Here is a 12,462-nt window from a genome sequence, read left to right on the forward strand (position 1 = left end):
AGAGAGAGAGAGAGAGAGAGAGAGAGAGAGAGAGAGAGAGAGAGAGAGAGAGAGGCAGTCTCCCTTTTTCTTAGGGAAGTTCACCTCCTGGTTGCAGAATCAGAAACGAATTGCTTCCCTGCTGGGTTTTGTTGTGTCCTTCCTTTGTTTCCACTTCAAGCTCTCCACTACCTCCTTTTAGCAGAATCTGCAAGCCTTTTAATGACAACAACATTAACAACAAAACTCTGAAGTGTTTCATTGCTAAGACTTTGGTAGGTCTTTCGTTGTTGAGGCCAGAATCGGTTATGGAATCTTTCAATTGAAGCAGCAAATCTAGGTGATGTTTATGAATGTTGTTTATTTTACCCAAAGTGATGCTTGGAGGAAATGAGTTGATTAAATCAATCCATTGTATTATTTTCTGTTTAAATTGCCCTATAGGCCCTAGAGCAGTGCTTCTTTCTGTCTATACACATAAGTAAAAACAAATAGAAGGAAAAAGGTTAAGATAACTCTGTAAGAGTGAAATGGACCCCAGGGATTTATCTGAAAAACTTTCTAAAGTACCCAAATAGAACTTTAAGAGCATGATTCAATTTCAACCTCTATCTAGCACATAACCTAAAGTCTAAAGAAATCCAGCTGAATTAACTAATCTTCCTTGGCAAACTTTTCATTTTGAGCATGAAATTTTCTTTAAGGCATCTTCTGAACTATGGCCACTTTAAAAAAGAAAAACCTTAAGGTTACTGCTGAGCTTAGCATTTTCATTTTGCTTTTGGTGGGTTTGATAGTTTCATAGGTTCATTATTTTTTTTTATCACATAGTCTTTTTGAGGGAGAAACTAACAACTTGTAGGATCTAGCTTAGAGAAATCTAAAATTCATGGAAGAACAGAAAAAAACCCTGTTAAATGAAAGGTTGGGGGGGAGTGTTGAATAATAGGGTCTCTGCAGGCGCTAACTATAGTGGCCACAGTGGAGAAGAATAGAAACATGATTCATTTCCTCATCTTTGTACAGTCTCTGACTAGGACTCAGGAGTATGGGACTGTCAGGCTCTTTGCCCTGATCTGATTATGCATCAGCAATGTGTTTCTGATCTGCCTCTGTCTTCCAAATTGATGCTCCCTGTTAGAACACTGTGCTAAATAAATATATGGGGAAATGGTGACATTTATATCTCCAGACTTTCTAATACTCCAGGGTCAAAAGTAATTTATCTAGAAAAGTTATCGTTAGCACCAAAGGCATAAATTAAATGTGTTACAAGGGCATTTCTCTTTCTGTCTGCTTAAAGATTTTGTTTCATATATTATGTATTTTATACATATACTACTATACTACTACTATATACTTTATATAAAGGATACTTTATATACTACGAGACATACAACTGCTCTAAGAGGTAATGCTGGGAAATAGCATTGTCTACAATGAATCTTGTGGGGGAATTAAATCTCAGAAATGACTAATCTGAGACACTGAGTTGGGAAAAACCATTTATTTTTAGTGTTTGTGGGTGCATGTGTGTGTGTAGGGGGAGGAGGTGAACTTATGGGCTGAATGACAGGAATGAATCATGAGGTCAGGTATCACCTTTGTTGCTTACATATTAAAAATGATTTTCTATAGCACCCAGTCCTAGAGAAGTAAATTTGTAATAGATATATATTTTTTTCTTCATCAAAAACAAAGAAGGTGAAAAATAAGTCTTATTCAATTGAGGGTAGCCTGGTACAGTGTGGAAAGAGCACTGGTTTTAGAGACAGAGAACCTGGGTTCAAGTTCTGGCTCTGCTCCTTACTGCTTGTGGGACGTTGGACAAGTCACTTAATTCCTTTATACCTCAGTTTTCTCGTCTGTAAAAAGAGGGAATTAGGTTTGGTGACCTTCCAGGCCCCTTCTAGCTCTAAACAAATGATCCTAAGTGCAGGTTTACACCATTTCCAAACAATGCAGTTTTAAGGGAAAAAAATCCTTCATGCCCACAATGTAAATAAAAACTTGCCCTTGTATACACTACAAATTCAGTCATTCATGGTGTCAGATCATGTAACCTAGAGTAGATTTATACTAACACAAAAAACCTGCATGTAACATGAATTTGCCTTGACATCACCATATTAGTGGAGTTATATTATTACAGAATAATTTTTTCTCAACCTATTTTAATATACTAATAATTCTATAAATACTCAGCTCATAAATTTTTGTGTCTTCTGATTCTGAGGGTCATCTGGTCTTGTGTTGAGTGTGGTTTATCCTTTGTTCTTGAAGAGGACCCTGACATCAGGAAGATGATGCCATGACTTGCAAGTGAATTGGATTTGAGTCTGATCATCTGGTCTATGCAATAGATGGAGATAAGTCCACCTTAACTAATGGTCTCTTCAGTTTCAGGATTTGTTGGTTTGGGCACTTGTAACATACAGAGAATGGATGAGTTTCTGGTTCTTCATAGGTATTTTTTTTTTAGCTTTTTGGTGAGGCTGTCGGGGTTAAGTGACTTACCCATGGTCACACAGTTAGTAAGTATCAAGTGTCTGAGGCCGGATTTGAACTCAGGTCCTCCTGACTCCAAGGCCAGAACTCTATCCACTGCCATTTTTTTTAAACATGTAGAGTCTATTTTTTTCCTTTGGTGGTCAGAAAATTCTAGATTATTTCATTTTATAATTATCATTGTTACATCATTATCCTGAGTTTTGATTAATTTAGCTTATCTCTAAAACAATAATACACCCAACTCTTTCCCACTTCTACCTTCTGTCCTCCTGGACTGGGGAGAAAAGAGTTACATCATCCAAAACGTGTAGAGTATAGGTGATCATCTTCAGAATCTTTTTAAGGAGGTGAGGAAAAACAACTTGATGATCACATTAAAGTGTGTCTTTTCTAGGTGCCTTTCCAAAATTTATTCACTGAGAATTACTCAAAAGCCTAGGCACAAGCCTCTGTCTTTATAGCTTTTCTCTACTGCATTTATTATGTCAAACTTTTAAAAACTAGACAGCTAGTGGAAAGAGGACTGGACTTGGAGTCAGGAAGACCTGAGTTTTAATCTTGTTTCAGACACTGTGTGTAAGTCACCTAACCTCTCTCTACCTGTTTCCTTATCTGTAAAATGGGGGTAATAATAGCACCTAGCATCCAGAGTTGTTGTGAGGATCAAATGAGATAAGATTTGTGAAGCACTTTGCAAACCTTAAAATGCCATATAAATGCTGGATGTTATTATTATGAGTAGGTATGGCATAGTCAGACAAATTATGACATGCTGAGAGTGCATAGTAAAAAGGAAATAGTCCCAAATTCAGTAAGATAATAGATTCTGTCTTATGTAAAGTAAAGAGCATTAAAAATAGGTTGTGCAAACTAGTTTGATTTTTTTTTTGTTCTTTAAGATCCAGAAGATTGTGCTCCTAAAGCCTGTGCAGTAGTTGGCACCCCCCACAGTGACGTGCGAATCAGCATGTCACACACATTGAGTGTCTTTCATGCAAATGTTCTTTCTCAGTTATGAAGGTAAGGGTCAGGTAGAAAAAAAGATATACTTTTGGTCAGGTTTTAAAGAGATAGGAGGGGAGGAAAACCTGTGAGGAAGGATAAAAATGATGACTTGCCAAAGAGACAGAAGCTACACAGATGGCTTTTCACAAAAATCTGACCAGATGACATAGAAGAATATTCAGTGAAAATTGACATAGATTTCTAATGTGTTGACAAAACCTGTTCACTGGTGTGCTGGTAAATGTTTAACAACCAGCCTTCTAGAAAAAAAAGTGGCATGACATTTTAAAGTTTAATTTACATTATTAATATTTTCTCTGAAACTTTCTTATGTCTAGAAACTCAACAGAACATTAAATCAAGCCCTGATTTATAGCATTCACCAATTTCTGAAATGTAAGTGCCCACACTGAACATTTGATAATTGTATGTCAAAGTATGAACTGGCTCTAGTATGCTTCTGCCTTCAATTGACCCAAAAGTGAGTCCAAAGCATCATAGAATCCAACTCAAAGAGCTAGATGTGAACTTAAACACCACCAAATCAAACCTCCTCATTTTACAGGTGAGGAAATTAAGATCTTGAAAAGTTAAATGACTTGTCTAAAGTCGCACGTGTAAACGACAGAGATATGATTTTTTATTGCTTTTCATGGTTAATTATGTTTAACTTTGCTACTAGAATAATGATCTAGCTTGGTTATGTAAGTGGATAGTATAGTGAATGGAAATATTCAGAACACATATGGTCCTCATAAACAATGGGAAATCCATTGGTGAACATAGTGGCCATTCATGCAAAACCTATTGTGGGACATCATTGTCATCCATAATTATTGACCACCTGCTGTGCACAAGACACTGTTCCAGTAATTCAGGATACTAAGATGAATCAAGATAGCATTTATTCAGGCATTTACTATGAGTGTTACATGCTTGAGATGCAAAGATGAATAATGACACAGCTCTTCATGGATCATAAAATTTAATGGAGGGGATATGACCCATAAGTTTTATTGTTCCCCCTTCACATTCACGTTGTTTAAAAAATACAAAGTGTTGGGCAGAAGACTTGGAAGGTGGGAGTGGGGAATGTACCAACTAAGAATAATGGAAAAGTGACCTCCACCTTTGGCTCAACAGAGCCCAAATTCAGGGTTCCATGTTTTTAGTTAGTTAACAGCATAGACTCCCTTTAACTTACCACAAAGATATAGGGCACAGAGCTTTCAACAACCCCTTCTTCCCCTACTCTTCAGAGTACTGTTGGCTTCCAGGAAACAGAGACCTTGGTTGATTGGAATATTTGAAGTTGGCCTTTACTCCTGCCTTAACAGCTATTTATAATATTTAAGAATTCAAATGGTCCACACTAAGTACTTAAGATCTTTAAAGTTAACAGTAGTTATGTTTTTTTTTAAGAAAAAAATTCATAGTAATTTTTCCAGACTGTGCCAGGCTACTAAATCTTAATATAAGAAATCTGTAATTTTTTTTTAGTTAAGAAAAAATAAAGCTTGCCACCCTCCCCTTTCCCCTCGGGCTTGGCTTATGGGACATATGTGCTCCCATAGGAAGAACAGAGCCTGTCCAAATTAAAATTAAAAACCACATTTGGTGACTTTTATATAGTATTTGACAAGTGAAACATGGTTTTGAACTTACTGTTTTCTTTTTGGGCCCACAGTAGTGAATAAAAATGACTTCAATCAGAAAATAAAACCCACAGAATTTGGCCTAAGACCAGTTCATAAAACTAATGGACTTTGGAGTTTCCTTAGAAAAAGCAAGGCATGATTTGGGAGGCTGGCCAGGCTAGCAGAGCCCTTGCTGGGCTGAAAGTTAGAAATCTTGAGCACTAGTCTGTGCTTTGGCACTGATTTGATCTGTGAGGTGAATTTATATAAGGCATATTTTCTCTCTGTAAAATGGGGATGAGGGACAACTAGGTAGCACAGTGGATAGAGCACTGGCCCTGAAGTTAGGAGGACCTAAGTTCAAATCCGACCTCAGACCAAACCCTTGACACTAGCTGTATGACCCTGGGCAAGTCACTTAACCCCAATTGCCTAAAAAAAAAATAAAATGGGGATGAAAAAATAGTTCTTTCATGTGTGAAGTGACAGAATACTACCGATTTACTTGCTTATTTTTCTCTGATATTGCAAAGAAAAATTTAAAACATTTTCTCCATATAGTTTCATTCTACTTCTCCATTCCCCATCTAGCCTCACCTTGATTTGAAATAGCAGCCATTATATAACAGATCTCTTTAAACAGAAACACTTTCTTCTTGTGAAGGGACAAGGGGTTAAATTAAAGGAGCAAGTCTATTGTCCGCTATGAGATGAGTGAGGAGGCCTTGTCAACACTTATTCATTTACCCTAATATTATTAACCCCCTCATTCTATTCCTTTTTTAAGTCACCCTCTACTTCTACTGGGCTAGTTGGATCCCTCAATCCACCTGCCACTGAGTCAGGAGACCTTGGAAGGTTATGGTTGTGAGTATGGGTTATACCAGCTACTTAGTCTTTCTTACTATGTGACTATTTACCTTTGGTAAATCAATTAGCCTCTTGGCCTCAGTTTCCTTATGTATAAAATGATGGAGTTGGGTTTGACGATTTCCAAGATCCCCTTAAGCTGTAAGTTCTATGATTCTATATTCTTTCTTTAGAAAAAGTGTTCTCTTATAAGACACCAAGGTGGTAAAGTGGATAAAGCACTATACCTGGAGTTAGGAAAACTTGAGTTCAAATCCATCCTCTGACACTTACTACTTAGATGATTGTGAGCAAGTCACTTAACTGCTATCTGCCTCAGTTTCTTCATCTGTAAGTAGGGATTACAATAGCCCCTTTCTCCCAGGGTTGTTGTGAGCATTAAATGAGGTGACATTTGTAAAGCGCTTTGCAAACCCAAAAGCACTTTATCCATCCTACCTATTATTATTAAAAATGTCTTCTATTGCAAACAACTAACCATCAATAAATAATACAGCCTGAAATTGGGCCTAGATGAATTGGGATCCACTTTTGGCAGGTATCTGCAGTAGATTCTCTAGTGTGGAAGCCTGGGGCCATCTCCTGTGTTCCTCTACTGAAATGGGCAGCACTGGTTCGAATTTTATTTTAGATACTGGCCCTGTTCTGAGTAAATAACCCAGACTTCTAAAGGTTGCAGAAGTACAAAGTATATTTGCCCGGGAGACGGAACAGTTCTGGCTCAAGTCATCTTGGTCTCTGGAGAAAACATGCACTGTTTTAACATTAGATTTTTTAGAAAAAAAAATTTTTTTAGGACAAAACAAGGAAATTAATAATTTTGGGGGGAAATTTTGCTCTGTTAAATAACAGTGATGTTGTAACACAAACTGACAAAAGCCAGGAAATACAAAGTCAGAGCTGGAATGAAAATGTCACATTCTTTGCTTTGAGTCTTCATTTCCCCCAAAGTATTAAATTGTATCAGAATCTTGATACTGTTTTATTGACATATGGTTTTATATTTGATAGCTTGTGGTTGTAATTCCACATTATTCTTAGGATTGAAAGAGTATTTTCTTTGGGCCTGTGGAATGTGTATTTTTCACACATTTTGCTATCTTTTAGATAATTGGATAATTATTGGATCTTTTGGATAAATTGGATAATTATTGCACCATAGATTTAGAGCTGGAGTAGATCTTAGATATCTACCTTCTAGATTTTACAGATTGGGAAACTAAGACTCAGAAAGGTGAAATTACTTGCCCAAGGTCAAATAGGTAGCAAATAAAAAGAGGCTCAATTTGAATACTGCTCTATACAGAATCTGATCCACTGTATTCTTGTGGTGGGGAGTGGGAGGAAATTGTAAAAAGTTACCATTCAATTTTCACTGGTTGCTTCTCATGTGTAAAATTTTAAAGTCAGGGCAAAATAAGAGTGGGGAGGGGGAGACAGTGAAAATTTACCATTCCTTTCTAACATCAGGAAACCAGGTAAGGGAAATAATAATAACTGACATTTAGATAACTCTCTAAAGTTCACAGAACATTTTTCATCTATTATCTCATTTGATCCTCACATATTGGGACCAGTTACTATATAAGCTATTATCCCCATTTCAGAGATGAGGAAACAGACTCAGAAAGGGTGAATGACTTGCCTATGATGACGCAGTTAGGAAATGTTGGAGCTAAGATTTGGACCTAGATCTTTCCTATCTCCAAGTTCAGCTCTCTTTCTGGTATACAAGGCTGCCTCATGAGGAGAAGTAGCATGGTAGCCTCAAGCAAATAGCACAATAGGCTTTCAGCCTACCCTGGGGCAAGTTTGTGAACTGAGTCTCCAAGGCATAAAATAAACCGGAAATTGTCACCGAATTTTAGAGCTGGAAAAGGCCATAGAGATCATGTGTTTTATAGATGAAGAAATGGAGGCCCGGAAAGATTAAATGACTTTCTTATGGACGACTGTGAGCTAGTTACTGATAGACCCGGAACAGGATCCCATCTCTCCTGACTCTCAGGCCATTGGGCTTTCTATTATAATGCATAGCCACACAGTCCAGGATACTGGGTTCAGTTTAAGTGATTTGTGTAAGGTCACTCAGTAAATTAGCAGCAGAATCTAAAGGAGAGCTTCTGACTCCAAGGCTCATGGTCTTTCTGTCTATTACCCTCCTTCCCCCCCCCCCCTACAAGTTGCTTTCCCCTCATGCTCAAAGAAAATTACATAAGTGGTACCATAAGATGGAGTGCTGCCTGGACTTGGAGTCAGGGAGTCCTGAGTTCTAATCCTGATTCAGGCATTTACTAGCTGTGTGACTTGGGATAAGTCATTTAAGGTTTCCTCAGCCACAGTTTCCTAATCTGTAAAATGGGGGGTCATGATAGTACCCATCTCACAGGGTTGTAGATAGATAGATAGATAGACAGACAGACAGAGTTTATATTAAATACTACGTGCCAAGTACCGAGGATACAAATATAAACAAAAAATAAAAATAAAAAGGATAATCCCTACCCTCAAAGAGAGTATGTTCTAATGGGGGAAGACATCACATATAAGGGAGCTGGAAAGGGAGTTCAGGAAGATTTTGAGGTATAGCTGAGGGAGTTGAGAGTGAAACTAAGCATGAGTGAGCATCAAACTCACAGGGGTATTGTAAGGATCAAAGTGATACAATATGTGGAAAGTGCTTTTCCCATGTGATTGTTATGGTGATTCTTTTATTTCCCATGTGAGAATAATCATTGTATTCTCCTTTTTGCTCCCTCTTTCTTTTCTGTTAGGATGGGTCGAACCACCTACATTGTAGGGGCTTTGCTTCTGCTCTTGGGAACCTTGCTGTCTGCCACCGAAGGCAAAAAGAAAGGATCTCAAGGTGCCATCCCACCTCCTGATAAGGACCAGTACAATGACTCAGAGCAGACTCAGTCTCCCCAACAGTCTGGATCCAGGAATCGGGGCCGGGGCCAGGGCCGGGGCACTGCCATGCCTGGGGAGGAGGTGCTGGAGTCCAGCCAGGAGGCCCTGCATGTGACTGAACGCAAATACCTGAAGCGGGACTGGTGTAAGACACAACCTCTCAAGCAGACCATACATGAGGAGGGTTGCAACAGCCGCACCATCATAAACCGCTTTTGCTATGGCCAATGTAATTCCTTTTACATTCCCAGGCACATCCGGAAGGAGGAAGGTTCCTTTCAGTCATGTTCCTTCTGCAAGCCCAAGAAATTCACCACCATGATGGTTACACTCAATTGTCCTGAATTGCAGCCACCGACCAAGAAGAAAAGGGTTACCCGGGTGAAGCAGTGTCGCTGCATATCTATTGATTTGGATTAGGTCACAGACGCCCAGCCTACCCTAATGACTCAGCCCCAGATGCAGACGGTGCCAAATCAAAGGCAGCTTGGCACTTTCTATGCTCAAATCCCAGATGCGGGAAGAACCACTCACTGCCTCTTGGCATGAGCATGCACGTGTGCATTTGTCTGTGTGTTGGAGCATTGCATGCATGTTCAGAGGCACCATGGGGGAAAAAACAATCTCTTCTAGAGGGCACTTCCTATTATATAAAGAGTATTTGTTGCATTTGGGGATGATGCAGATGACCCAAATCCCTGGCAACTTCCCTGAGGCAAATCACCAGTCAGGCAGGGATGTTGTCTTGCTTTGCCTCTGCCTTCAATGCGCCTTCTTAGGCATCTAAGATTCTCTTCAGAATGAGTGTTGCATGGACAGTGGTTACCCTGGGTTTTGTTAAGGGAGCATGGAAAGGGACTTGCTTTCAGATCTGTACCTGACATAGAAAAATGATTTCAGAAGCTCCTTCCCCTAACCAGTAGTTCCTTTCAACCACTTTTGGTCCATGCTCCCAAACACAAAATCAGTAGCTGTCTACAAACCAAACTCCTCTCTGTGAGCTATCCCTGTTGTCTTCTTACCATGGTTTTATGTACTTTCCTCTTTGCAAAAATACTCCAGATAATTAAAGGAGGCTTGGATTGCCAAGAAAATGGAGGTGAGACACTGAGGGGCAAGTAGTGGTCCAGGAGGTAGAATTTAGGGGCAAAGTCCACATGAGCTTGGCAGGATTGAGGTAGGGTGTGTGTAGGGAATTGAATATGACAACACTGTAAAATCATCCTTTGAAGTAGAGATTTTTCTTGCAGCATGAAATAGAATCTAAGTAAATCAAGGACTCAATAAATGTCTTGCATAACACCCTCAACTCTGTTGTGCATTTTGAAATGGACCTGAATAAAATACGGTAGGCTTAGCTCTGATTTTCTTGAAATTATTTGTAGAGAGTCAAATTTTCAATGGTGGCGCTTCTCAACCCAAGATCAAATTTCTGTCTTGCTAATTTTTCTAGCCCACTGAAATTCACAATATGTAAAAAAAAAACTAAACTGTTACTGCCCACTCTCCCTCTGCTCTACATCCCCATAAATACAGGGCTTAAAGCCTTCTGAAAATTAAATCATCGTATTATTGTTCACTCAACAAGAATTTATTAAGCATGTCTACATGCCAGGCACTCCGCTGGGTGCTGGAGATACAAAGACATAAATGAAACAGCCCCTGCCCTTAAAGGACCTACATTCTGCTACTGGATGGAATCAGTCATATTGGTTTGGAAGCTACTTGACCTTCTTATAACACAAGACTGAGGACAACAAGGTAGAGGTATATGGGAGATGCTGATTACCCTAAATTCAGTTCCCAGACAGGGTTGTGAAGATTTTCTATAAGATAGAGGATCTCTTCTGGTCTCAATATTGGGGTTGGCTTCAAATTTCATGTCATGGCAGCTGGCCCACTTACTAACTAGGCTAGTTTGATAGATATTCACCATCATTTGTGCAACTCATTAAAAAAATCCCTAGCCTGTCCTTTCTCCCAGGCTAAATAGCCTGGTTTTCCCAGAGAATAAGGAAAAATATCACTAAAGATCAAAATTAAAGTTCAGTCCTAACTCTTTTCGACCCCATTTGGGGTTTTCTTGGCAAAGATACTGGAGTGGTTTGCCATTTCCTTCTTCAGTTCATTTTACAAATGGGGAAACTGAGGCAAACAGGGTTAAATGACTTGCTCAAAGTTGCACAGCTAGCAAATGGCTGAGGCCATATTTGAACTCAAGAAGATGAGTCTTCCTGATTCCAGGCCCAGCACACTATCCACTGTGCCACTTAGCTGCCCTAGATAGCCTACCATTTCTAATTATTGGCCCTGAGCACATAAGCAACACACAGTCAACAAGGCCAGACTCAAGACACAAATATTTTCAGCATTAGTTGAACCAACCTAAGATAGCCCCTTACCACCACCATGATCTCCTGGGGATCATGAGAAATATTGCTCAGACCTCCTTCCCCATGAAGAGTTGGGATCTGGTACCCCACCCTTTTTTAAAAATATATATTTTTATGGAGAAAATGGTGTGGAAACATCTCTTTAAAAGAAGACTCCAGCAACTTTTTTTTTCTTTTCTTCTTCACGGGTTTAGCATTGTTTTTGTAAATTAGAATTGTGGCTAAAAATTTTGGCTCTTTCAGGAAGTCCTGATGCTAATTGTGCCAGATCTGAACTTGTCAAATAGAGTATAAAAATGCCAGTATAACATGGAATAGAGTGGGGATATCTGTTTAGCTAGGGATGGTTCTGGCAACATTATAGTTGCGGTGTTTTGTTTTTTTAGCCAGTGTTTTTGAGAGAAGGAAGAGAAGATAAAGAAAGGAGAAAAAAAAAGAAGAGGAAAGAGAGAAAAAGGGTAAGAGAGGAAGAATAGAGATCTCCTGGGAGAGTCATATGTTAGTATGATTTAGAGGGAAAGATAAAGAATAGTAATATTTACTCTATAGTCCTCTGTGCAGAGTTTAAAGGGAAATCCCCATTTTATTTATTTTTTAAAGGAGGCATTCAGAATAAGAAGCTTTGTTTCTTGTCCAATGATATTGGTATGTTTGATGTGTAATAATTCAGATATTTATTGGTTAACTTATCTGCATTGCTTTAAATGAATTGGGACAGCTTCCAATGACTATTCCTGACTTATTCTTCATGTAAGGTTAAGATGGAACACTGCAGAGGGCAGGTATGCCTAGCTCTGTGTCTGTGTGACTACACTGTTTTCCCAAAATTTGGAGTTTTATACACCAAAATCAAACCTATATTCTTCTTGCCCAGTGCCTCCTTAGTTCCACAACTGGGGAGGAGGACGGGAGCTCAAAGACCAGGAGTTAAAAAATTCAGGGCACTGCTAACTCTCCAAGAAACTATTTTCAAAGTCGTCCCACCCAACAGTTATAAACAAGAACCATGTATTTTAAGACAGAACTGAAGATCCAATACTGGGTTTCATTTTGAAGTCCTTTTCCAATTTTCAATTCTGATTGAATTTCATTTCCAATTCCTTCCTGATGAATCTTACCCTTGGCCCAAGGTCCACTCAAAGACACTCCTCCCATGC

The 12,462-nt window shown here is 39.0% G+C and overlaps 1 protein-coding gene across 2 annotated transcripts in view; it reads left to right on the forward strand.

The window, feature by feature from the left end:
* GREM1 (gremlin 1, DAN family BMP antagonist) overlaps positions 1–11,048 on the forward strand; it is a 13,026-nt gene extending 1,978 nt beyond the window's left edge. The window contains exons 1-2 of one of the 2 annotated variants that reach the window (XM_027870017.1): positions 3,423–3,510; positions 8,777–11,048. In XM_027870017.1, coding sequence (XP_027725818.1) covers positions 8,778–9,332 — 555 coding nt within the window. In that variant the 5' untranslated portion in view covers positions 3,423–3,510; position 8,777 and the 3' untranslated portion in view covers positions 9,333–11,048. Of the gene's footprint in view, positions 1–3,422; positions 3,511–8,776 lie in introns of those variants that run through there. The other variant, XM_027870016.1, reaches the window with a different exon arrangement.
* Positions 11,049–12,462: the final 1,414 nt, after the last annotated feature.

This window comes from Vombatus ursinus, unplaced genomic scaffold (assembly GCF_900497805.2).
Source record: "Vombatus ursinus unplaced genomic scaffold, bare-nosed wombat genome assembly UNPS02014794.1, whole genome shotgun sequence".
In the NCBI taxonomy this organism is placed as follows: domain Eukaryota; kingdom Metazoa; phylum Chordata; class Mammalia; order Diprotodontia; family Vombatidae; genus Vombatus; species Vombatus ursinus.